Below are 27,774 nucleotides of genomic sequence, written 5' to 3' on the forward strand. Positions count from 1 at the left end.
GCTTCTGTATTAATGGAAAACGAATAAAATACCCCAGAGCCCAAACAGTAACAGGATTTGCACATCATCAGGCCTAGTTAACAGCTTCCCTCAGTGTTTTACTGCCAAGATTTTAGACCAGAGACACCAACCCAAATGTCCCTGGGGTCAGGTGAGCAATGCAAGGGTGACCCAGGCTGGAGGTGGCTGGACAGAGCCCTCTGGTCCTGCCCAGAGAGCGTGGCAGCTTCTCAACTCCCGCTGGGGTGAGTGAGAAGGTGGGCCCTGCATTGCCAGATTTCCAACAGACCCTGAAGTCTGCATTTAGGGATGAAATACCCACGCCTAAAGTTAAATCACTGCACATTTTGAATGCCATGCAGGCAAAATGAAAACCCTCTGGGCCTGATCTAGAACACGAACCACCAGCTGGCGGGACCTCTGCAGAGGAGCAACTATTTCAAGGCCTGGCCCAGGTATGGGAGGAGCCAAAGTGGAGAGGGAAGCAGGGAGGGGGGTGGGCCCCCCAGATGCAGCAGATCTCCAATCCCCAAACTGTCCCCACGAGTAATCGGTACTCTAAATCTGTCATTAATAATAGGCACAATTATCACTGGGCCCTTTCTATTCAGGGGATATCGGACCAGGCAATTTATTATATACACCATCTTGCTATGTCTCCTAAGTGTTCAGCAAGGTGGGCATTATTTCTTATTCCTATAAGACTATGGAAGTCCCGGAAGGTAAATGAAAGTAAAGGCTTTTGTTTGTAAAAGTTGGAGACGAGATTTGAACCCAGATCTGACACCTGATCTACTCTTAGCAAAAAGTCTCTTCTTTGCTTGAACTGCCTTGCACGGACTGGTCCCCGTGCCACTCCCCCACCAGCTGCACCCCCTTCTGATATCTGCCTAACTCATTAGAATACTGTTTTTAAAGCACCTCCAGAAGGAAGTTCTTGTAATCAGTAAAGCTAAATTATTTTTACCTCCCCAAGAGAACTTGGTTAGCAAGAGGTCTGGTGGCTCTCCCGGAGGATGCTTTGAGGATTGGAGAGAACTGGCCATTTCTGGCCCTAAAAGCCCTACTGTGTCTTGTGTCTTGCAACTCTGGCTTACCACAGCTTAAAAGAAATGTAGTCTCCTATATGCCCATTTGAAGTTTAAATTTACAATGTCTTTAGAGGACTGTTTAGCAATATCTATCCATTTTCAATGTGCATGCTCTCTAACTTAGCAAATCACATTGCTGGGAATTTATCCTACAGATAAACTCATGTAATTAGACATAAATAGATACACAAAGATGGTCCCTGAAGCCCTGTTTATATGGTGGAGTGAAGCTGGTATGTTTCAATAAGAGGTTGTTTCAGTAAGATGCTATCCTTCCACATAATAGAATATTATGCAGATGATAAAAAGAAACACCACAATGTGCTGATATAGAAAGATGAAGATATGTAATCAAGTGAAAAAAAACACCTGATTTACAATGCCAATATTCGTGCAAAAAAGGAAGATCTGACATAGAAAAGTTTTGGAAAGATGTGCAAGAATACATTAACCATGTTTATATCAATGTCTAAAGATGGGGAAGAGTGGAGAGGTGGGGAAGGAGAAAGAGGGTCAGGAGTTCTACCTGGAGAGGCATTCTACCTGGAGACCAGGGAATGGCTATAATGACCCACAGGCGTCTCAGACACTGGCCCCTTCTGAGATTCTGTATCATTTGCTGCATGCTTCACCAGCAGAGGGAAGGAAGTTCAAGCCTGCATGGGTGAGCAGGAGGCGAGCACTATGGTCCTTTCTTAGGGACTTTGATGAGGGCTGTTCCTCCTTAACCCCCAAATCACTGATGCAACTCAGAGACACCCAACTTCCCCCTGCAGGAACAACAGGCAGCGCTAGCTTCTTCCTCCATCATCTGATCCCTTACAAAAGTTTCTTCAAAGTCAACTATTCAAAACAGAACAAAACAAAAATTTCCTTCAAATTCCAACTTGGCCTTTTCCAAACTCAGCCTTTCCCCCATGGTGTGGCCATAGTTAACTGTATTTAAAGGTCAGGGGTAGAGGGAAGAGACCCCTGGGAGAAAAAGAGTCACCGTGGAAGCCAGACAGGCTCCTCCCACTCACAGGTGAGCTCTTAAAGGATGCCCTCGAGACCCTAAATGAATCAAAAAAGGGCCCATAAACCTGGTATCAGTCATGTTCCTGACACAGGTGAGGAAGTGTATCTATATTTGAGTGGAAGAAGAATAGGAACTGAGTTTATGAAAAGACATTACACAAAAAGAAAATTAAGGGCAAGTTTCTCTTTTACAGAAAGACTATACCATAAGGTTCCTGGTTCTGCCAAGTACCAGATGGGCTACACTGAGCAAGATCCTTAAGGTCTCTGGTCATGTATGTTATAAATAACCATCCACAGAAGTTCACCGGGGGCCAGATACTGTGCTAAATCCTTCATATGCATGATCCCCTTGAATCCTCCCAAAAGGGCAATCCCTTAGGCTCTGCAGTTAGAAAGAGCTAGGTTTGTAGAATCTTGTCTTCCTCATTGGCTAGTCGAGCTATCTTGAGCAAGTTATTCAGACTCCACATTTGTAAAACAGGGCCAATAATAATAGCATCCATTCCAAAGTGTTGTTGTAAAGACTTAGAAACATGATGCCTGTAAAGGACTCAGTGTGTTGTCCAGCAAAAGTGATCAACTAACATTAGCTATTCTCAGGAGCCCCATTTTACAGATGGGAAAACTGAGGTTTGGGAAGGTCAACCTGGATGATTTCTAAATTTGCTTGTGATGTTCTCGGATTCCAGTGGATTTAAAATTGGATGTGGTTTTCCAGAAAAATCTAATGTGTATCCAATTTTAGAATTACATGGTTGTGCCTACAGCATAAAATCCACCTGTTCGGATTCAATACACTGAGGAAAGGAGAAGACAACTTTCCCACCCCAAAAATAAAACTTCCAAATAGGAGAGAGTAGGAAAAGGTAATCCCCCTTTCCTCCCAAATGTCTTCTCCTCTGGACTCCCCCACTTGTTCCCAAATGGGAAGGACAAGGGCAAAGAAATCTCCAGAGGCATGACCAACAAAGCTGCAAAACAAGGCTAATTTGTGAGGGGGCCCGAGGATGGCCTCATGGAAAACGCTACCATAAATGGGCATGTTTGCCTCAATCTCAGCCCTCACACAGAAAAGTAAGGATAACAAATCCATAACAAATACCTTGTACGGAATAACACGTCTACTTCAGACATGATAATAAAATACACAGTGTTTACGAGCCCTAGAAGCTTCTCGAGGAAGGCCCGGCTAGTTCACGTTTTGGACTCTTGGGATGGCAGCCCACCTAATCTAGTCATCGGGCCAACTAGATGACCCCACCACAGGGGACAAACAGTGCATTTTATTTTAAATTTGCAAAAAGTCAGTTTATGTTTTCTTCAAAGAGATGATAAGCACTTGCCTTACTGGACACATCTGGTCCCATAAGAAACCTGATTCCAACAGAGTTTTTGTTCATGGTAAAGAAAAAAGATGGTGCGGTCAAAGGTATAGAATTAGCATCAGACAGACACAGGAATGGGATCCACCACTTGTTAGCTGTGAGACACTGGGCAAATTACTTAACCTCTCTGAGCCTCAGCTACCTTGTATACTAAACAGGTATCATAATGCTTCCCTTAAAAGGTTGTTGCGGGGCTTCCCTGGTGGCACGGTGGTTGAGAATCTGCCTGCCAGTGCAGGGGACACGGGTTCGAGCCCTGGTCTGGGAAGATTCCACATGCCGCGGAGCAACGAGGTCCGTGAGCCACAACTACTGAGCCTGTGCGTCTGGAGCCTGTGCTCCGCGACAAGAGAGGCCACGATAGTGAGAGGCCCGTGCACCGCGATGAAGAGTGGCCCCCGCTTGCCGCAACTAGAGAAAGCCCTCGTACAGAAACGAAGACCCAACACAGCCAAAAATAAATAATAAATAAATAAATAATAAATAAATTAAAAAAAAAAAGGTTGTTGCAATGATTAAATGAGATCAATTAGGTCAAACGCTGCTACAGTGCATGGCACATAAGTGCTCTATCAATGGTAGTTTATCTCAATGGGAAAGCACCAAGGAAAGACTGCATTTCCTTCCATGGATCTTCAATATCCTATTTCACACACTGCTATCCAATGACTTTCAGTTCTGCTTCTTTAAGCTCCTTCTCTGTATAAAATGGCCACTTTGCAATTTAATCTATCAATTCTTAATACTGTAGTAAATGCTCCCTTTCTTGGGGTTTCTAAATATTTACTTTTACTTCTTGATAAGTATGGCTTTGAATGGTGCCTTTCCTCAAGCAGCCAAATCCCCACCAGCTCTCAGTGCAGAGAGAGAACATACAACAGGCAGTAGCCACTTTCTCTCACTTTGCCCACTTAGTGGGACATGAGAGTAACACGTGTACTGGATGCTCTGCAGGAAATCCCAGCCCAATCTTAGCTAACGCACCTGCAGACTTTGTAAGCAAATGTGGACTCTGGCATCCGTCTGAGTATTTGAGGCCCTTGGGGTCAACCTGGATGAGATTTTTAAAAATCTGGAGGGGGGGGGTGTGTCTGGAAGAAAATCCAGCTGTAATAAATAAACTGGATCATAACCAGCCTATCACTCAAGGGTTATCAGCAGGCATCCTCTAGAGTGAGGAAAAAACACTCCCCTTTCTGCCCATGTGTTTTTAACTGATATAATGCATTAACAGAACTAAGCAAGCTCCACTGGAAGCCATACTTTGCCTGCCTATGTGATAGGAAATGACTTTTCAGTGAAGCTCAGCTGCACTCTTTTTGTGCCCAGAATAAAAGAAGCCTGGCTGTTCAAGCTGGACCTCTGTGATTTCTAAGGGAGCACATCTCTCAGATTTGCCTCATAACAAGAATCATCTGGGACTCATACATATAGGGAACAGTTTTTCTGAAGATTCTAGTGTAACTGAAGTTGGGCCCGGGCTTTATCTTTAATAAGTACCCCCAAGGTGGTACTTATCATTGGTTACCTTGGGAGGTGCTGGTTTGGGGGAAATCTAGGATGATGGGGCAGAGAGAAATGAAAATTGTGACCCCCCCCGAGCCCCAAGTCCTTAAGAGGAGGACAACAGATGCTCCTCACTGCTGCCCAGCCCCTGTAGGATGTCTTCTAGGATCCTTAAACCCTCTACTCAATTTCCCTTCCCCCACCAGGACCACATACTTACAGATCTCCAACTGGGGGGAGAGCGGAGAAGAAACTGGATGGAGAGCTCCTATCTGGCACACCTCCCAGGCAGGGGCATCCAAACCTCCCCGCTCGCCTGGGACGCCTCTCTTTATAGACCCGGAGCTGCCCGCGGGAGGGAAAGGGGAGGCGGCGGAGGGGGGCGGAGTGGGTGTTGAGTCCCGCGCTGCTTCCTCCGCAGCGCCACCTGCAGGGTCCGAAAAGCGCGGCTTTGGTCCAGGCCTCGCGCGCACCTGTCGCGGCGCCGGTAGAGGGGCGCACCCGGGCGGGGGCGCAGGGGGCCGCAGGGCTCCCGGGAAAGGCGCAGCGGGCAGCAGCTTTCGGGGCCAGTGTCTGACCGCGGCTCTGGGACAGTCACCGAGACTCCGGGTCCCTAAAGAAAGGGGTTGAGCGGCCGTTGTCTATAGGGGATGCTTGAGAATTTCTCCCTTGAGTCAGTTCCAGCCGCACGGGCTTTAACCGCTTCCTCCGCGTGGGAGGAACTGTGGGGGGGCCGAGCTGACATCTCCTCTCCCCGCTCCCCATTTTTCTTCGCCCCCCACTACCTGGAAAGGGCCCGGCCGTGCTGCGTGAAGGGTAGGGAAAGGGGATTTTTTGAACTTTGCAAAGTACAAGGCAAGACTCCCCAACTCTGCTGGGAATTGTGCAGAAAGGGGAAGTTTTTACTTTTCCCAACTTGGCATCCCCACCTCCACCCACAAGCAAAAGAAAAAAAAAAAAAAAAGGCCCAATTGTTGTGACTTCAGGCCCTGGGTGTGCCATTCGCTGGCTGTGTGACCTCAGGCAAGTCATTTGCCTTCTCTGAGCCTCAGTGTCCGAAGCTGAAAAGTATGTGCGTGTGTGGGGGGGGTGGTGGATGTGTGTGTGTGTATAATTACGTAATTTGCAAGGCGCATGTCAGGATCCAAACAGAATGTGGGTGCCACGGCGCTCCTGAAAGTTCTCTTCACCTGCTCCTCCCCGCCCCAAGAAATTCTTGCAAATGAAGCTGCCTGAAAGTTTCCTCTCTCTCCCTCCCTCTTAGTACCACTCCCTTACCCCGTGTCCGCCCCACCCCCTCCTGTGTGTCTGACACCGTGTCTCTCCATCACCGTTTCTATCTTGTTCTGCCTTTTTTCTCTATGTCTCCGTCACTCTGCCCACCGCTGTCTCTTTCTGTCCCTCTGTCTCACTCTGTCTCTGGTCTCTGTGTCTCTGGCTCCAGATCTCCCTCCCTCTCTCGCTCTCTCCATCTCTCTCCACTCTGTCACATGCACGCACACAGGCCATAAAAGGAAGCCGCGGCGGTGGGCTGGCCCCGCGCCAGGCCGGGGACCTGCGGGCAGCCGGGCGCCCCGCTCCCCGCCTGGCCCGGCTCCGAGGTTCCCGGCCGGTCCTCCCTACCCGGGCGGGCGGGAGACAACCCAAAAAGGGCAGGCGCAGGCTCCTTCCTGCAGGAATTCCCAGCGCCGCATACCAGCCCGGGGCTGCCGCTCCCCCTGACTAAATATGGTGCCAAGCGGCCTCCCGGCGCCCCGCGGAGGTTGAGGGGGTGGCATCCGAGGCCAGCGGGGTGGGAAGGGGACCCTTCTGCTCCCGGCAGAGCCAGAAGGGGGCAGCCCCCAGTCCCCCGTGGGTCCCAGCTGCTTCCAGCCAGAGGGTTTACAGACAGGGTTAAAGATGTTGGAAGACCCTTACCAGGCTCTGTGCTTGGCACTCACCCCAGTCTTATCCAACAAACCCTCCCCCCAACCACGAGGTCGGGTGATGGTGGGGCCTTTATTGATACCCCCATTTTGCAGGTGAGAAAACTGAGGCCCTGGAAGAGTGAAGGGATTTGCCTGAGCCCTCACTGGGTCTGGAGCCCACTGTTGCCATGATTCACTTCCAAGAGAGACTTTAAGGGGAAATGCCCAGGACAATTAGCCTTGAGGCTAAAGACTCCTCTCTGAGGTTAGATAACTAAGTTTGAATCTGCCAGTGCCATTTTCTAGCTATTTGGCCCTGTGCCTCAGTTTCCCTACCTGTAAAATGGGAGGAGCATCAGTCACTTCTTCACTTCCCAGCTGTTTGTAAACAGTCCTTGAGATGATCCATGTAAAATGGAGATAGTACACTGCTTCATGTTAGCTGCTATTATTCAAAACAAACATGAAACCAAGCAGAGTTGCACCAGGCCTGGGGGACGTCATAATGGTGAGAGCCTGTCCTGCCCACTGTTTCCTGCAGGCTACCAGTCTCCTCTGTAGAGTTCTGCATCTCAGACCCTCTCGGTCCCTTCATCCCTCCAACATCTTGCCTGCTTTTCACCCCTGAAAACACGCAGGCCTAGCTCTCTACCGGACAATGGGCCTAAGTCAGAGAGTCAAAAACAGCCAGCATTCAGTTGGCTGGGACGTTAGGGGTAAAGTTCTTCAGAAAGTGATGAATGCGCTGCTTCCCCACGTGCCTTTTAATGTCTGCACTGTAAAAGGAGTGGAAATTGTCTCTGCGTTAGTACAGAGCTGATGTGGAGCAGAGAACAGGAAGGGGGAAAAACTGAAGTTGATCATCCCCTTCCCATCCTGGAAAGATAATCCAGAGCAGGCCGTCAGAGTCTAACTTGCTGGCCTCAGAGTAAAAACGGGCACTTTTCTGGAGGCATTAACACTGATATTCCAAAGGGGTGCATTTGACTCTTTAAAGAATTAATTTGGTAACTTTTAAAAGAGAATAATGATAATAAATTATCAATAAATGAAGGCTTTATAACAGACACTGAATTGTACTACATTATCTCACCTAATCCTTATAACAACCCTATAAAGTACTTAAACATTTTTTTTCCCATTTTGCTGTGGAGAAACCAGGTTTGGTGAGTGAAATAACCAGCCAATTTAAGCACAGCTAGTTAATGGTAGAGCAGGAATCCCAACCCTGCCTGTGTGATGGAGTCCAGGGTAAGGAGATGAGAAGTCTGAGGTCTTTAACTCATCATCTGCTAAGCACCAGCCAGGCAGCCACAGGATTGTCAGTGAGCCTCTCTGAGCCTGTGTTTTCTCAAAGCACAGAGGGTCAGAATCTTTGCCTCAACATGGAAAGTGTTTCATACCCTTCTGGTATACTCTAGAAGTACTCAGGGACAGTGTGTGCACATAATAGTCATTCAATAAATATCTGTCCAACGCAGAAGCTCAGATGTTTGAATCTTCAAAATCAGATGCCTCCATTTTATTTCTCATGGCTCAAAAAGCCAGTTAAAGATAGAGGGGGAAAAAAAGTTACCTTCAAAAAACATTACTGTGACTGACTGAGGGCTGTCAAGTAAGTTTCCCTGGCATGTCTTCTGTGAGGCGCTGTGTACTGGGAGTTTCCATGAACTCATGGAACAAGATAGCAGTGGGGAAATTCCACTCTCAGAGTCTTTTTTTTTTTTTTTAATCAAATAGCTTTGATTTTGCTACTAGGTTCAAAAACTTCCAAAGTGTGATTCCCTCCAGTTTTTAATAACATCAAAAACTGGGTCCAAGCATGGCTCCTGCATGTCCTTCACAATTATTTAAAAGTGCATCAGCACTCGAGTCATCCAGCTCAAGATCTGCACAGGACTCTGCCTCCTTGCGAATAAAGGGCCATCTTTCCTGACCACAAGCACGGTTCTGCTCCAACTCTCCTGTGCATAAGCACTTCGTTTCACTCATCATGGTCCCCACGTTTCTCAAGGTTCAAGACTGAATCACACAGTAACTTGCAGTGCTCTTTCCTTTATCACCAATTTCCAGCTCTGGTGTCTTGGTAACTCCGGATTCTCTACCTCTATCAGGAAAGTCCTAAAATTCTCAATAAAAATAGTTTTATAGTTTCTTACAAAAGTAAACATATTCTTACCATATGACCCAGCAAGTCACACTCCTTGGGATTTACTCAAGTGACTTGAAAACCTATGTCTGTACTAAAACCTGTACACAGTTATTTAGAGCAGCTTTCTTCATTAATTGCCAAGACTTGGAAGCAACCAAGACGTTCTTCTAAGTAAGTGAATGGATAAACTGTGGTACATTCAGACGACAGAATATTACTCAGCACTAAAAAGAAATGGGCTATCAAGCCATGAGCAGACGTGGAGGAAACAAAAGCATATTACTAAGTGAAAGAAAACAATATGAAAAGGCCACATACTGCATGAGTCCAACTATATGACATTCTGGAAAAGGCAAAACTATGGAGACAGTAAACAGATCAGTGGTTGCCAGGAGTTAGAGGAGAAAGGAGCGATGAATAGAGCACAGAAAATTTTTAGGGCAGTGAAATTACTGATACTGTCATGGTGGGTGGATACATGTCACTATACATTTGTTCAAACCCATAGGCTGTACAACACCAAGAGTGAACCCTGAGGTCAACTATGGACTTTGAGTAATAACGATGGGTCAATGTAGGTTCACTGATTGTAACAAATGTACCACTTTCTGGGGTCATGTTGATAACGGGGGAGCCTGTGAGTGTCTGGGAACAGAGGGTATGTGAGAACTCTGTACTTCACACTCAATTTTGCTGTGAACCTAAAACTGCTTTAAAAAATTGTCTATTTTTTTTAAAGATAATTTTACCTCACTTTCATTTAAAAAAATTAATGAAGACCACACAATCCTTGCAGAATGGTTGTTACAAAAATGAAATGCCAAGTGGCTGGGAAGCATTGTCCTAAATGCCTTTAAAGGCATATTTTCACAAATGTTAATCATTCATGTACACTTGGCTTCAGGTTAAAAGAACACATCAAATTTTACATAATCATACAGGCATGTGAGTCATATATAAATGTGTTCTTGCACATAATTATAAAGCTATTAGTTTATTCTAAGCAAGCATATATGCTAAGCTTAAATTTATCATCTTCAAACGCCACCTCTGCTCTTGCTATGAGTTTTTACATTGCCAAAGTTTTAAATGTCTACTTTTCCTAAATCCCTCTTCAAGTCCAATTCCCATCCTATTTTTGTATATGTTTTCTCCTAAAACTTCTCCTGCGTGTCTGGAGGATAACTTCTCCCAACAACCTCATGAAAACCACCAGCAGTGATGTACTAATTTAGTTGATGAGTTCATGAGAAGAGTTTGATGGGTCCTCTATGTTTATTTTTGTCTTTTCCTTCCTTGAATTTAAGTGTCTCAGCTCAGGAACCTATTTAAACTACCAGAACATATGGGAATTCCCTGGCGGTCCAGTGGTTAGGAGTCGGAGCATTCACTGCCAGGGCCCGGGTTCAATCGCTGGTCAGGGAACTAAGATTCCACAAGGCACGTGGCATGGCCAAAAATAATAATAATAATACTAAATGCACTTTTTCAAGCCATATGTGGCCCCACAGATTATGATACTGTCCCCTCAGAGAATAACACCACCAGCCCCTACCACTGCCACCCTATGAAGAATAATCGTCCCAGGGTGATATGGCTGATGCCAAGTACCCTCAACCTTACTCTGCTCCCTCCAACAACTAGGTTCCTGGAGATCCTGAATGAAGGCCTAGGGAGCCATCGCCAAGCCTTCTTCTGGTTCCAGTGGACATCTCTTGATGACAGAACAGTCAGAGGAACGCCCTTTGCACAAAGGTGAGTTGCTTAAATTTTTTTTTTTTTTATTAAATGATACACTGAAAGTATAAAAGTTGCCTAGGTACAAACCAGTTATAGAATAACGCATACAAATGCGCTATAGACTACATGTGACAATTCTGTTTAGCTTCTATTTTGATGATTTTATATCAGTATCCAAAATGACAAACTCCAGCATTTTTTCTTAACCTAGTCCTGCATGATTGCAATTCCTGAGGTAAACAGTGTCCACTACCAACAACCCTGCATGTAAACTAAATCCTCTGAGAAGAATTCAGATATTTATACTCCGCATACAATACAATGGAATTCATAATTGTAATCAGGTACTATAGATTTCATTTAAAAAATGGAAATGAGCCCTTATAATACTTCTACATCTGTATATGTAATTTTAGCCCACCAATAGGGCCTCTCAAAATCCTTTGACTTGTAAAGTATGGTTTAAGGCAATTTCTTTAAAAATTTTCTGCATTCAGATAAAAATTCTTGGTTAATCTGTAAGGACTGAACCCTGACTAGCACCAAAAATAAAATCAAGTTTCAATAATTTCCAAAAGTAGCACAGAATCTATACCCTGAAAAGAACGCCAATTCTGTCAACTACAGCCCTTATCACCTTCCCTGTGGAAAATGTTTAAGCTAAATGTTGTCAGTGTACAGGCGCCCATGCAGTTTTGTTCTGAATACACCTTATGATTTGTGCCAATCAGGTGTCTACTATAATAGTTTGTTGTTTTCAGTGAAATCAGTCTGAAGACTCCACATTATAAAAATGTCACTAAATATCAAAGTAGCATTTTAGAGATGGCATTATAAGAGCTCTTACTATTTTTCTACCCCAAGAATAAAAATCGCCATTTAATAAGACATTCAGAGCCCATACAAGTAAGGGTTGGCCCTTTCATAGCTCATCTTGTAATTGCACAGCTGAAGGCCACATGGAGGTTAAACAATGCCATCTTTTAAAAGGTACTTTCTGGTATTTCTCATAAAGCCTGTCTCTTCATGTTTATTCCACATTCTTCACGTAATAAACTCTTTGTTTTACTTACAGCAGAATTAAAAGAATTATTCCCCCCCACACACCTTTTAATTAAATCTTCTAGGAGAAGCCAAACTGTCTACGTAAAGAAGTACGTCGTTACCAAGTTTTAAAGTTCAAATTTAGGTAGTAATTCAGATATTTAAACCTAATTATAAATGGTTATCTGAAAAATAGCTAGTTCCACCCCACAAAACAATCAAACTTTATAGGAATTATAGTTTTTTCTGGTTTTGGTGTTCTTTTAAATTTTTTTTTTTTAAACATGAATGAATTTTCCTATAAATCCACATAATTCCAGCCTGAAGGAAATTTAATTAATGTGCCATGGTAAAGAACAGAGCAGGGAATTCCCTGGCAGTCCAGTGGTTAGGACTCAGCGCTTTCACTGCCAGGGCCTGGGTTCAATCCCTGTTTGGGGAACTAAGATCCCGCAAGCCATGTGGTACAGCCAAAAAAAGAACAGAGCATATGGCTATAAAGACCTGATTATTTTTTTAGAAGAATTTATAGGGTACTAAAAAACCCTTTCATTTCTCAAAAATTTAGGGGCCTTTAAAATCTTCCTAAAAGCAACACATTTTCTTTCAAGTCAAATCTGGTAAGCTAGATGACAGAGTTAGCTTTTATTCACAAATGCAGTAAAATACAAGGGGCTAAAGGTTTTGCAGAAACTCACATTTCCACAAAGTACAAACACTAGTGATGAATTCTGGTAACATTAGGAGAATAAATAAGTTATTTAATACATACAAGTTTAGAAAAAACGCTCCAAATGGAAATGTCATCTCTTCATTGCGGGAGAAGTGTGCAGGTTTTCAGTGTTAGCACGCCTCCCCTGCTCCTTCTGTAGGTGGTCCTCTGCAATGAACAGAAGCAAAGGTCAGTACTCATCCCAAGTAAAAATGGGCAGCAGGCAAACTTATCTACATATATTATAGGATGTTATATATTTAATATTGTGTGAGTTCCTTAGATGGCTTAGGACAATTAAAAAAAAGTTTTTTTTAAACACTATTGAAGAAATCAGAAATGTTTAGTACTAGGGACTCACTCTAATTATTCACAAGTGTTTCCTATTTTTTTTTTTTAAGTGAATAGAGTACACCCTGGAGTAAACCCATGGGTAAGTACTTACAAACTTACACTGTATGTAAGGAATGGAATTCACAAGAAAGGACTGTGTATTCAATAAGTATTTTGAGGGATGCCAAAGCTCAACTAAAAAGAAAAAAAACAAAAACAAAAAACTTTTCTTCAAATAGAAATCCTCCCAGCAGCACCCTCTTGCGGCAAGAAGAAAACTAGCATGGTTTACAACTTCCTACCAAAATCCGAAAATCCTCCGAGAAACTGTAGAAAATGTTCTTCAGCCAAAAACAAAACAAGAAAGTTCCATGCAGGTTCAGAGAAGCCCAGAGCCCCTGTGACCACACACTGTGCTCCAGAATAGTAAAGAAAGGGCCCTAGTTATGTCTGATCCATTTCTTTTGTCCTGGGGGAGAGGGTAGCAGGCAGAAGTATTCTCTATTAAAAGAACCTAAAGAGACTTAACATCCAAATGCGACAAAAATGCAACGCACAGGGACTTCCCTGGTGGTCCAGTGGTTAAGAATCCACCTTCCAATGCAGGGGACATGGGTTCGATCCCTGGTCGGGGAACTAAGATCCCAACCAGGGAACTAAGATCCCACATGCCACGGGGCAACTAAGCCTGTGTGCCACAACTAGAGAGCCCACGCACCACAATGAAGACCCAGCACAGCCAAAAAAAAAAAAAATGCGATGCACAAACTAAATTCCTAAGAAAACATGAACCCCCCCAATTCCCCAAACACTCTCTCCAAGTAAAAAAACAAAACCTTTTTAATGACCATTTTGATAACAGGAGACAAAAAAATACAAATTTAGACAAGTTGTTAGAAATATGCAATTGTAGCACCAAAAATGCACACTAGATTTGCTAATTCTGAGGACAAGGTGATGTACACACAGTCTTGCTAGTCCAGAGCAGTCCTCATCCTCAGAGGCAGTGCAGAGTGCTAACACTACCAGAGGTCTGGAAAATTCATCCCCCTCAGTGTTAGGCAACTTTGCTGGAAGAACAAGATCAACAACATCCTTAGGGCAAAACCATTTTAGGTTTTCTAGAAAAGTGTTATAAAAGAGTGAAGTATGTCACTCATGTACTTCATAGATGTGCAATAATGTTGAGCTGATAATGATTTTCTCTATTATAAAATATCTGGGCTTTTATTTATAGCAAAAACTACCTTGCTTTCAATATTACAAGCACTAACATCAGCAGCATTAATGAACTGGCTACCATTTCAAAGGTGAGAGTGCCTGTTATATAAACCCTCTTCATTTTTTTTTGTACCTTGAAAGCTTTAATAAAGGAAGTGCTTTCATGATGGCAGGCTTTGGACTTATCTTCAAATAAAAGAGAATTTAATTCTAGTGTTTTATATTTCAGCTGGATGACTTTGTGTAGATAGAAGGTATATAATCTGAAGAATAATTATTTTAATACCTTTATAATTTCTCAATGTTGTCAAATAAAACTTATGTATCATTCACACAATAAGCTGGAGTTGAGAAAGTAAATGGAATGCCTAAATGTATTACTGAAACATAATGCAATTTGGGGCTAACAATTCTTCACAATTCATTGCACAACGAGGTCCCTGTTGTGCCAGTAACATTTTTGATGATCAAGAAAAATAATTTGCAATATCACTGTTCTCCTATTAGTGCACTCATTCTCCTTTCTGAGTCTTCCACAGAATAGGTACCCAAAGCTTTGGTGACCTGAACTCGAATCTTTGATGTCTCTGGCACTTTATACAGACAGGAGCCAAGGTAATCCAAGGACTCTTGCATCCTCTCTAGCACACCCTGCCCCCACTCACCCAACTGGAACTAAAAATACCAATGTCATGGGTTTACTGTGTTAACACGTGTTAATGTGTACAATATCCACTGGTGACAATTAAAGAGAAACTGGCATTATCATATATTCTTGGCAAGTATGTAAAGTGGTAAAGCCTTTTTGGAGGGAAATTAAACAATATCTACTACATTTTTAATTTATTTTTTTTATAGATTTCCATCTAATGCTTTTTTTTTCCTTTTTTTTAATTAATTAATTAATTAATTAATTTATTTATTTACTTATTTTTGGCTGTGCTGGGTCTTCGTTTCTGTGCCAGGGCTTTCTCTAGCTGCGGCGAGCGGGGGCCACTCTTCATCGCGGTGCGCGGGCCTCTCACCGTCGCGGCCTCTCGTTGTGGAGCACAGGCTCCAGACGCGCAGGCTCAGTAGTTGTGGCTCACGGGCCTAGTTGCTCCGTGGCATGTGGGATCTTCCCAGACCAGGGCTCGAACCCACGTCCCCTGCATTGGCAGGCAGATTCTCAACCAGTGCGCCACCAGGGAAGCCCTACATTTTTTAATATGCATATGTTTTGAACCAGCAATTCTACTTCTAGGCATCCACATAAGAAAAATACTAATGCTACCCTGCAATACTGTAAAAGCAAAAAATTTAAAACATACAAAAGTAGGACTTCCCTGGTGGTGCTGTGGTTAACAATCCACCTGCCAATGCAAGGGACACAGGTTCAATCCCTGGTCCGGGAAGATCCCACATGCCGTGGAGCAACTAAGCCTGTGCGCCACAACTACTGAGCCTGCGCTCTAGAGCCTGTGAGCCACAACCACTGAAGCCCGAGCGCTCTGGGGCCCGCGTGCCGCAACTACTGAAGCCCACACGCCTACAGCCCGTGCTCTACAACAAGAGAAAACACCACAGTGAGAAGCCCACACAACGCAACTAAGAGTAGCCCCCACTCACCACAACTAGAGAAAGCCCACGAGCATCAACGAAGACCCAACGCAGCCAAAAACAAAAAACAAACAAAAACAAAAGTAGATCAGTAAATAGTACTGTTGATTAGCAATAGTACTATGGAATACTACAGAAAGGTAGTAGAAGCAGATCTACATAAACTGATAAAACAAGTGAAAAAAGCAAACTGTAGGATAATACGTACAGGAACAGTGTATATAAATTTAAATACGTAGAAATGACTCCTGAAGGACACCCACCAAGCTGCTAACAGCACTACCTTCTGTGGAGGGGAGGGAAATCAAGGCTTTAGGGAGAGGCAAGGAGGGAGGAGGTTAGAGGGAATTTCACATTATACTACTGATGTTTAGAGATCTACTCTTGTACCGTGTGTTTTGTTTTGTTTTTTAAGTTCTTGCCAAATAGTAGGCAATAATGACAGTTCCTTACCAATACTTGAAAAAGGAACTAAGAAAACTTCTCCATATTCTTTAACTGGAAAGTGTACAGGAATGGCAATCAAGGGTGCTGACTCTGCTAAAAATGATCAGCTACAGGCTTTCGATGAGTCAATGAACCTCTTAGTCTTGGTTTTCTCAACTGTAAGATAAGTAGATGGGAATGATTTCTTTTCCAATGTTCCATGGACTTAGAATTCTAAGATATATAGAAGGATAACTCCTAGTAAAGTCAGAACTAACCTCCAAGAGATCACCCTGATTCACAAATATTTTGCTTTCAGATCTTAAGAGACAGAGTAAGTATTTAACATGATCAATATATTTTTTTAAATATTCACAATTATCTCAAAAGGCCATTAAATACTTTCTTTTTCAAAAAATTTATTTATTTTTTATTTATTTATTTTTGGCTGTGTTGGGTCCTCGTTGCTGTTCACGGGCTTTCTCTAGTTGCGGCGAGTGGGGGCTACTCTTCATTGAGGTGCACAGGCTTCTCATGTGGTGGCTTCTCTCATTGCAGAGCACGGGCTCTAGGCACGCAGGCTTCAGTAGTTGTGACACGTGGGCTCAGTATTTGTGGCTCGCGAGCTCTAGAGTGCAGGCTCAGTAGTTGTGGTGCACGGGCTTAGTTGCTCTGCGGCATGTGGGATCTTCCCGGACCAGGGCTCGAACTTGTGTTCCCTGCATTGGCAGGTGGATTCTTAACCACTGTGCCACCAGGGAAGCCCAACATGATCAATATTGCTCATGGCAGTTCAGGAAAACTGCAAAAGACAATTTGCACTTTAGATGTTTCTTAAAAGTTTATTTCAACAGTCAAGATTTATATTTGTTCTGGGAATTCCCTGGCAGTCCAGTGGTTAGGACTCCATGCTTTCACTGCCAAGGGTGCAGGTTCAAGAAAAAAGATTTATATTTGTTCTGATAATCAGCTGCCTGAGCCCCACCTATGACTATCCTTAAAAAGAGAGATCAACTCTCAACCATAGTTGGAAACACTGAGCTATAAACCATTCAACTTAGATTATCAAATTGAGGTCCTATTGCTGATATAATCAAAACAACTGAAACCTCATTGGAAGAGTGAGCATTCTTAAAAGAAATATGAGCTATTCTCCTAAGAATTTATTTATAGATAACTACAACGCTACCACAAAGAGTATTCCCCCCACCCCCTCAAAAAAAATCCTGAAAATGCAAAGGATAACACATAAACCTCTGACTGCTCTATCTATATTCAGCAATCTTGCCTTTTATCAGTCTTAGAGGGAAAAAAATTGATAATGTGATAAAAAGCTCTTTCTTCAGTATGCTAAGGATCTAAGCTACTCCAAAGAGTACAAATCTATGTAAAGATCAAGTTTTTCAACACTTCTTTATAGAAATTATATCTAAGAATTTTGTCTAGTCATCTCCCCACCCCTCGCAAGATTCTCCTTCTGAAAAGCATTGTTTTTCTGAGTATAAATAACACAGGCTAACTATACTGGATATAAATGGAATTAAACTTTGACTCAAAATCTTAGGAAAAACTGTTCCAAAGATAAAAACAGATAGGAAGAAAATATACTTGCTGATAGCTAAATGATAAGTCTCAGAAAACTCATACCCATTTGCTTTCTTCCATTAGGTTGTCTGCCAAGATTTGGGCTTGGAGGCTGAAGTGAAGACCCTTTCAGAAATGTATTTTGGATGTCATCCTTAGTTCCATGCAAGAAATGAGCTAAAATTCCATACAAAAGAGGTCTATAGCAGGAAGAAAATCAAAATCAATTCAATTTGAATAAATAGGAAAAGCTTAAAAATATCTACTCTTTAAAACGTAGCCTCTGACATGAAAACAGCCAAGTAATTCACCAGACTTAAAAGAAAAAAGATGCATGGTTATCATCCAAATTGCAAACTGTTCATGCTTTTTCAAATTTAAGTGTACCATTTAACTCTAAAGACAATTTTAAAATCCAGAGAAAACATGTTAACAAGTTAAACCTCACCTAAGCTGAAATACAATTTCAATCAATGCACAGGAATCAGCTTTTTTTTTTTAAACTCCGAAGTCCAGTATGAGATTTCCCACTACCTAACATGGTCTGATACAAAACAACTATTCAATATATACTTACTGGATTAATAAATCCTTGCCTGGGTTCAAATCCTGGTCCTGCCACTTGACCTCAGCAAGATTCTTAACGTCCCCAGCCTCATAAATGTTTCTTCCTCTATAAATGAGGATAAGCATAGTCTCTACCTCATAGGGCAGTTATGGACGAAATGAGTTAATAAATGTCAAGTGCTTAGAACCATGCCTGGCACATATTAAATGGTATATAAATGCAAGCTATACAGGAGTCGGGTAAGAACTAATATTTTAAAAGCTACTTTACAGTTTACAAAACACTCTTCTCTCCCTTCATTTTATCCCCACCTTGTGATGTCATAATCATCACCTCCAATTTAGAAATGAGAAAACCACAGCTCACTGAGGATTTGCTAGAGATTGCTTAGATAGTCAACAAACTTTACACTTGAACCCCAAGTCCCATATTCTTTTCCTTACAGCATGCTGCCTGGAGATTTACATTAGTGCCCTTGCACCAATGGAGGCTGCTCTGATGACAATAAAGAGTGGTTTTCCCTTGTTTCCAATATCACAGTTGAAAATATCAATTTAATGGATTGTCTTTTTGAGATAATCTATCTACTTATTAGCAGGTGTGATGGTTCAAAGTATGACATCCTTTCCCTTCAAAAGGTGGAGTCTAACTGCTCTCCTCTTGAGTGTGAGCTGAACTCACTTCTCAGGAACAGAGTAAGGCACTAAGTGACAGCACTTGCAACTTCAGAGTCTAGGTCATAAACGGCATTGTGGCCTCCTCCTTGCCTTCTCTCTTGGTCACTCTCTCTGGGGTAAGTCAGTTGCCACGTCATGAGGACACTCAAGCTGTCCCATGGAAAGGTACATGTAGTGAAGAACTGAGGCCTCCGACAAGCAGCCATGTGAATGTGTCACATGGAAACGGATCCCCCAGCTCCAGCCAAGCCTTCAGATGACTGCATCCCCGGCCAGCATCTTAACTGCAATCTCATGAGTGAGACTAGCCACAGAAGCCACGCCCAGATTCCTCTCCACTGATAATAAATGCCTGTTGTTTTAAACCACCAACTTCTGGGGTAATCTGTTATACAGCAATAAATAACCAACTACACACAAAAGCAATTTTTCCATACCAAAAAGAAACCAAGAGAGTGAGTTTCTCTATTTAATAAGATGCCTCAGCTCTTATAAAAGCTTCATACAGGAATATAAAATAGGTCTCTTTGTCTACTTTAAACCATTGTTTCCCAAAGTGTTAACTGGTCAAAGAAGATTTTTATATTAAAAAAATTCTGTTTTCCAAATTTGCAATAAAATTTACCTAAGATTTAAAATTTTTAAGACATATTAGAAAATATAAAACTACCACAGTTAACCTGCAGCTTCATGAATATTAAGGTTTCTTTTTTCAAAAATCCTACTTAAAAAAGAGATAATTGTTTTTAAAGTACAGCTTCACAATGCCTTATTTGCAATTTTGAAAAACAAACACTCTGAAAACTAATTTTCTTCATAAATTTGGCACAAACTCATTTGGTGGCATGGCTTGACCTAACATAAGGTTATTATACACTTTATCCTACTTTTTGTGAAAATTCTTAAGTTTCACTGAAAAATATTAATGTGACTATTAGTGCTACTTCAGACTTCCACTGGACCCTACACCATATATGGACCACATTACTTTTTAAAATCTGAAAACTTTTCAATGGAAATGTTTTAAAGCAATAAGTGTCTTTCAGAAAGCAAACTATTGGCAGCGTGACACGAGTTAGAAAAGAAAGTGACTGGAGAGAAATGGGACAGACGCCTCCTGAACTGCACGGCGCAGGGCATGAGGACAGACAGGCGCTACTGCACAGGCCAAATTGATAAGACTCGCAAAATGACTTGTGGAGAAGTGAGAAGGAGCCAGAAGTGCAAGTGAGCTCTCAGGTGAAGACCTGAATGGCTGTATGAGGAAGCTACGAGGGGGGCTTGAAGAGATGAAAATAATGGACTTGATATTTGGACACACGGAGTTTGAGATGCCAGCAGAAATGTAGGTCCATGATTCACGAGCTCTGTAAGATTTAAAGCAGAGTCACCAGCGTGGAGACATCATTAAAGACTCAAGACTACATAGAAAAGTGGGCAGGGGGACAAGAGGAAAAGAAAGTTAAGGATAAGACTTGGGGGAGAGTGCCCAAAATTTAAAGGAACCCTAAAGGAGCCAATGAAGAAACTGTGATGACCATTAGGGAGACAGAAAAACCAAGACAGTAAAGGGTCATAAAAGACAAATGACAAGAAGAAGTGTTTTAAGGAAGAGTTGTCAATATTACAAAACACTGCAGAAACTCAAGTAAAGCTGGGCTTCTCAAATTGGAAATAGATATATACCCACTCTTAGTGCTAGGGGCCTGGTACGAAGTACAGGTGGCATATGATCCCAGAACACTAATTTTACACAAAGATTTGAGGGAGAGTTCAATTTAATTGGCATGTCATTTAAAACATTTTAATGGTAAAAAAATTATATCATGAAGTAGAATGAAAAAATTCAATAAACTTTTAGAAAGAGAAAACATAAGACTTCAAAGAAATTTCTTACTAGGAGAAAGTTGCTTTGATCTATGTTCCCAGGCCTCCGAGGTACAATTTTTTCTGCCATTCAGGGATCCTCTAGAAAAAGTTTAAGAAACACTAAAGTAGGAAAAAAACTAAGAAACTACTAGAAAGTGGTCACTCTTTTTCAAGAGCATAGTTTCAGTATAAACGGTGAGGGGAGAATTTTAAATGCAGAGAAGGCAAAAGAGAGGGTAATAACAAAATGAAAGCAGGGGGTTGATCTTCACTAAGTTCAGTGATAAAAGGAGTTAAGAGGTTTTTTTGGAGAGGGGAGATTTGAGTACATTCCCAAATTGAAGTGAAGGAAGCAGTGAGGAGGAAGAGTTAAATGTGAGGAAGAAAACAATTGATAGAGCAAAGCCTCAGGTAAAAAACAAAAGGATGGATCAAGAAGCCAAGAGACATGACCCTTAGGATGAAGCAGGGGTGCTCAGTCCTCTGAAACCACATGCATTTAGCACCTACTCACAGCTGCACACCGCGGACGTGTGCTAGACACACACTGGGCCCAAATAAATACCTACTGAATTAAAATGAAATAAAACCACTGCTATGCAATTATGACTCTAATATAACAATATCTGAAAACTTATTTTTTAAAAAACTTCTTACATTGTATTATCCTTTGATTCTTCAAATGCATTTAGTTCACGGATGAGAAACTGTCTGTCCAATGGAACTATGGGTTGACCAGATTCTGGGGGGAAAATCATAAAACACTGATCTTTATTAATGTAAAAAGTAAATAGGATTTTGATAAAAACCACACTTACGAGGTATACACATTTTTCAGATTTTAGAAGAATGATGATGGCACACGCCAAGGCACATGCAACTGTATGTGATTTTATGACTTTCAGAATAGCTACTTTGTTAAATGCATATTTTAATACAGTTTAACATAAACTTATTTTTTAAATCTCCCAATTTTGAGTTGGGAAAATATTGTTTCTATATACTAGACTTCAGAAGTCCTATTTTCTAAGAAGCCTGTAAACTAAATACATGACAGCGCTGATATCCGTTTGGTGGCAATAAATCTAAAAGTACAATGAACACTAATATGAAGTGCTGGCAAGGATACAGGGCAACTGGAACCCTCATACTCTGCTGGTAGGAGAACAAAATGTTGCATCCACTTATAAAGGTAAGCATACACTTACCACACACAACCCAGCAATACCACTCTTAGCTCTTTACCCAAGACATGAAAACAACGTTCGGCCAAACCTTGTAAATGAATGTTTATGGCAGCTTGACTCATAACTGCCAAAAACTAGAAACAACCCCAATGTCTATCAACTGATAATAGATAAATCAACACAACCATACAATGGAATGCTATTCGGAGGGGGAAAACAACAGCATGGTCTCAAATGTGTTATGCTGAGTGAAAGGAAGCAGATTCAAAATGCTACATCCTGTATGGTTTCACTTATATGACGTTCTAGAAAAGGCAAATGATAGGTACAGAAAACAACAGATCAGAGGTTGCTAGGGGTTTGAGGGTAGGAGAAGAGGTTGTCTACAAAGGGACACAGGGAATTTTTTGAGGTGATGGAAACGTTCTATATCGTGATTGTGATTGTGGTGGTAGTTACACAACTGTATGAATTTGGTAAAATCCATAGAACTATATACTAAAAATGGTAAAGAATCTTATATGTTTATTTTACCTCATTTTTTTTTAAAAAAGCCAAGACACTGTAGAAACTTGACTATTGTCATTATATTCCATTCTAGGTAAGCACAAGTCCAAGACATCTAATTGGTGATATTTTCATATTCTTCTTTTCTGATTATTAATGTATTATATAGCCATCTATAACAAACTGAAGAAAGTGAAGATACTGATACTGAAGATCCTTAAACCAATAAAAATCATCAGTCTTTATTCAGTTAAGGTATTAACATTCAGTTAACATTAAATAAAAGATCTAGAATATTAACAAAAGATCTATCGAATGGCAAGTTCCAGCACCACAAATAAGGAATCCATTCTCTCTTCCAAAATCTGCTTCATGATCTCTTTTCTTTGATGAGGCATATCTCCAAGGCACCAAACAGTCTTAAAGCACAGATTACACCCTGAACAAGGGAATCAAGTTATGTACATGCAAGGTGTTCTGATCATCCTCCCAACCTCATCTCCCCCAGCCCAGAGGCAATGCTGATCCTGACTACTGTGCATATTCTTCCAGTTCTTTTGCTTTCTTTCTTAAGAAATAAAATTTAACAGATAAAGTAAATTTCTTTTTAACTGTTGACTCCCTCCCCCCAATACTATTTCTCTCCCTCCCATCACTAGAATGAGTTTGGAGTTTACCTTCCTAATCCTTTTCTTTTTTTTTATTGAAGTATAGTTGATCTCTTCTTTCTTTTTTTATTTAAGTATAGTTGGTTCACAATATTATATTATATTAGTTTCAGGTGTACAACACAGTGATTTGAAATTTCTAAGAGATTATCTAATCCTTTTTAGATATCATGCTTTCACACACATTTGTATACAGTGCCTGATCAATACATGGTAGCAATATTTTGAGGCTTTATCTCCAATGTTTTATATTTTTTAATAAAGAATATATATAAAATCTGTGTGTGTGTATTTGTGTGTGTGTGTGTGTGTATGTGTGTTTTTAAAGCATATACATAGAAAAAAGACTGACAGCACATAGGGTAAAATGTAAAGAACTGTTTACTCTCAATACCAGTAAACAAGTATTTATTGTCAGTGCCAGGAATTATGATTTTTTAAAGTATGCACCTAGTTTAAGTGTTTATTGAGTTATTTTCCCCTACAATACAATAAACCTCACGAGAACTTGTTCAAGCTATGGAAAGAGCCCGTGGGAGTTTTATGTCCCAGTCATGTCCCAGATGATACTGTTTGGTAATGGAATTAGATTTCTAGGCTAAACACTTTCTGAGAATTGGGAGAAGGGAAGAGGCAGATTTCATATCAGGTAACTAACAATAAATAACCTCTTACCTGCTATGAGGACAGATGCTGTATACTTATATTTGTTGAATTCCAAATACTCCCGAATTAATTCATTAATTAGAAGGTTTTCATGAGACAGTGATGGTCGAGGTTCACTTTCATCATCAAGAGCATTGAAAACTTCAGCTCGAATCCTTGCTTTTAAATGCCCTAATACTCCTCTTTTTTCCAAGGTGTCCTTTAAAACTGTTAAATATAAAATATTAATGCTTCAGTTACAGAAGAAATTTTGTCGTTCTTAGCTAAACTTTGAAGAAAAATGCTTAAAAGGTAAATGGCATAACACGCACTTTCAACCTATACTCTATGACAAACTGAACAATCATCACATTAGCTACCACAAGCCACATTTGCAATAAAAAATAAAGTTCCTAAGTTGCGATGATTTATTTTAATATATTTAAGCAAATGCAAGTTTATCCTTCCAACATCGTCACTGTCAGAGGTTACAGCCTGATACACATTCTTTAGTGAAGAAGAAAATAGGGAGAGAAATATACTTAGCTTACTGGGACCTGAACTTATCTCCCAGTGTCTCATATCTTTTCAAGAATGGTTGTCACTGCAGACAGGTTCTGTATGTCACTAAAACCCTCTGGTCCAGAAAGTAGATGATTAAAGATAACAAGTACACTCCAAAAAGGAAGGACTATGTCATGTCCTTTGTATAAAAACTGATACCCAGAACCCTTGGGAAATGGCCCATTCTGAACAAAAAGGTGGGCTTTTGTTCAGGGGGTTTGTTTGTTTGTTAAAGACAATTATGAGTTAATTCCTTAAAACAGTAAGATTTTGAAATTGTAAGCCTACTTAGAAATCTAACATGTAACTTTATCAATGCCATCTCAAGGAATCAGGGATGTATATGCTGAATGTAATCTAACTTCTTGATAAGCAAGGGTCATTATTACAAATATCAATAGTTATGATAATGAGATTTAGCTATAAATACTAATATGGATAGGGCTGAATTGGCATCATCCCTTGCAGTGGTCTGGAACCTTTTTTTTCCTCACGTTGTCCTTAATAGCTAAATAACAACTCCAGAGAATTAACACATTTCACCCGTAGTGCCTAGAACAGAGAGCTGCCTAGAGGCATTATAATACTGTGCTGTATACTACTGGTGTAATAAATATAGTTTAATACTGTATTATGCTATAAATAAGTACACCACAATAATGACAATTCAGAAAGGGAGCCCAGGGACTTCCCTGGTGGCGCAGTGGTTAAGAATCCGCCTGCCAACACACGGGACACGGGTTCGAGTCCTGGTCCGGGAAGATCCCACATGCCGCAGAGCAACTAAGCCCGTGCGCCACAACTACTGAGCCTGCAATCTAGAGCCCGCGAGCCACAAGTACTGAAACCCACGCGCCTAGAGCCCGCGCACCGCAACAAGAGAAGCCATCGCAATGAGAAGTCCGCGCACCGCAACGAAGAGTAGCCCCCGCTGACCGCAACTAGAGAAAGCCCGCACACAGCAACGAAGACCCAACGCGGCCAAAAATAAAATAAAATAAAGGGAGCCCAGGGAGTGTATCCAAGTAGGCATGGAGATGAAATTTTTTTAAGCTTTGATAAACAACAAAAACCTGAGTCAGGTTTTTGTCGATTAAAGAGATACAATCCAAACTAGACTTTAACCTTTCTTGGCCCTTATATTTAGATTCATCCCCTCAACCTTTTTTGCAGGTGTGTTAAGAGTAGTTCTCACCCAGTCAGACTGTGTAACAGGTCCATAAAAGGAAGGTACAGCTTTGTTATGTTGGGATCATAACCGAACCCTTGTTCTCCAATTCCATCTTTAGAAATTAGACAGAGAGATTTTATCCCCCCAATTACTCTGTATTTGCACACAGCACAGCCTCGAACTCAGCAAAGAAATGAGAATTAATGAAGCTGGAGTTAGGAAACCCAGCATGTCTCATCACTACCTCAGCGGTAGATCACTAACTCCTGCCTCACTTGTCTTCTCCAACATGAGTTCTATGTCTCAGAGGTAGAACCAAGTAAGGTGGAAAAATGTGAGGTGAAAGTGCTTTAAAAAGGTGAAAGCCCATATAAGATAATTGATTGGCAAGCATTTTCAATGGGTTTCTCTTGAACACTAAGCACATTCAGAGCTGAGGAATGCAGGAAAAGCATAAAGGGCTCCCTACATCTGTGTAGGACATTGCTTGTCTAGAGAGTTCTAGGGTTCCATCATCCTGATCTGCCCTCTATTATCATGTTTATTAAAACACTGTACCATGACAATTTCTTTGGAAAGAGCTTCTTAACCTGGTTTATATTCCAAAGTATCTTTAAATCCTCAGAAGTTGCATGCAATATTACAGGTGATATGTGTTTCCTGGGGAGAGAGTTCACCAATTCATGTCAAGTCTGTCCTTGTGGATAGAGGTATGCCTTTTTAATGATTGTTCACCAGTCCTGGGCCACAAATATACATTTAAATCAATAATTCCTGAATCATATTCTCAAATCATACTCTCCCCACCAAATCTCTAAGAATCACTGATTTAGAGCCTAAATTCCCTGAAAAATGGAACTGGTTTTACTAGCCGGGCAGCAGTATCACTCAGTAACTAAGACCTGCAGGCCTGGTGCAGCATCTCTAGGTTCTCACTCTGCCTCTTTCTAGCTAAATTACTTTGGTCGATCTGTTTCACCTCTCAGCGCCTCAATTTCCTAATGTACGAAATGGGCATAAGGCTGATACACAGAATCAGTTAGGTAACACAGGGGCTGGGCTGTGCCTGACACATAAGGCTCGATGACTAATAACTATAATTACTATTACTTGTTTGGACATCTGCGTCACAACTAACGGTGTACAAATGTCCTCAGCTTAAGGACTCGAACCTTTGTGGAACTTTTCCTAAAAACACAGAAGAATGGCCAGGCCAGACACCTTTCTACCTCCACTTTTTCCCAATGGAAAATCGCGACCCACCTCGCAGGTGGTTGTAAGGATGCAATGACATAAGCAAAGCAAATGGTTTAGGATTGTGCTGAACACCAACAATGGTGCTTTAGATATTGTAATCATCAGCCCGGAGGGAAAGGCCCGGCCCACGGCCTCGCCCCCGTCGAGGTCCAGAAAGATGCGCCAGAGCCCCAAGGTGCAGAACTATAGACCTCTCAGGTACCTGGGGATCCTAGGACTCCTCCTCCAGCTCAAAGCCGGTTTAAACATTGCCCCTATGCAACTACATCCCCCCAGAGCCCCCGCGCGGCGGCCGCCACACCCTCTAGATGCTCCGCAAGCCCTGAAGTCACAGAACGACCCCGGAAAAGGCTGACTAGTGTTCCGCGCACTCTCCTTTCGTCCCATCCTTTTCACAGGCTGAAGGCCGACATAGTTCAGCCGGCAAGCTTCCCATTCGTACTCACCCGCCTTCAGCTCGGCAACAGTCGCCATTTTTCAACGGCCCCCAGGGGCGCGCGCCTAGGCTGCGCGCACGCGCAGCTCCGCCCCGCTCCGCGGCGTGGCCTGTAGCCAATAGGCTCGCCGCTCTCGCCGCGCCTAGTCCAACCCCTCTTCGTTTACGCGCTCCGTGGTTGGATGGGTGGTGACGGTCCAGTGAGACCCTACCAATCAGCGAGTGCTCTAGGCGGGCCCTGCTGAGGGAGGAGGGAGGGTAAGCCCGGGCTGAGGCAGGTCGGAACCTTACCAGGAGTCTTGCTGGCACCCTAGGGCTTAACTTTAGCCTTCATGATTTGCCCACTGCTCATCTCTGCAGCCTCAAGTACTAATTGTTAATAGTTACCAGGTGTTAAACTTGAGAATGCATCCGAATCACCTGGAGAACTTGTTAAAACAGATTTCTGGGCCCCACCCCTGGAGTTTCTGATTCAGTAAATCTGGGGTGAGGTCCGAGAATTCCA

The 27,774-nt window shown here is 42.0% G+C and overlaps 2 protein-coding genes across 8 annotated transcripts in view; both read right to left on the reverse strand.

The window, feature by feature from the left end:
• The window catches only part of MYH11 (myosin heavy chain 11), a 140,670-nt gene extending 127,947 nt beyond the window's left edge, over positions 1 to 12,723 (reverse strand). For 4 of the 5 annotated variants that reach the window (XM_036824594.1, XM_036824592.1, XM_036824597.1 and 1 more), the window contains exon 1: positions 5,223 to 5,334. The gene's annotated coding sequence lies outside the window, so the exon portion shown is untranslated. Of the gene's footprint in view, positions 1 to 5,222; positions 5,335 to 12,617 lie in introns of those variants that run through there. The other variant, XM_036824593.1, reaches the window with a different exon arrangement.
• Positions 12,114 to 27,335, reverse strand: CEP20 (centrosomal protein 20). 3 transcript variants are annotated; one of them, XM_036824599.1, is made up of 6 exons: positions 27,280 to 27,335; positions 23,872 to 24,069; positions 21,492 to 21,576; positions 18,298 to 18,393; positions 17,784 to 17,920; positions 12,114 to 12,725 (listed from the first exon to the last, which is right to left on the reverse strand). In XM_036824599.1, exons 1-6 carry the CDS (start codon positions 27,305 to 27,307, stop codon positions 12,649 to 12,651), a joined length of 621 nt encoding a protein of 206 aa, XP_036680494.1. In that variant the 5' UTR covers positions 27,308 to 27,335; the 3' UTR covers positions 12,114 to 12,648. The 3 variants fall into 3 exon arrangements, with proteins under 3 accessions (XP_036680494.1, XP_036680496.1, XP_036680495.1); XM_036824600.1 differs by lacking the exon at positions 12,114 to 12,725 and adding an exon at positions 16,790 to 16,938; XM_036824601.1 differs by lacking the exon at positions 18,298 to 18,393.
• Positions 27,336 to 27,774: the final 439 nt, after the last annotated feature.

Source organism: Balaenoptera musculus, chromosome 15 (genome assembly GCF_009873245.2).
Source record: "Balaenoptera musculus isolate JJ_BM4_2016_0621 chromosome 15, mBalMus1.pri.v3, whole genome shotgun sequence".
Lineage (NCBI taxonomy): Eukaryota > Metazoa > Chordata > Mammalia > Artiodactyla > Balaenopteridae > Balaenoptera > Balaenoptera musculus.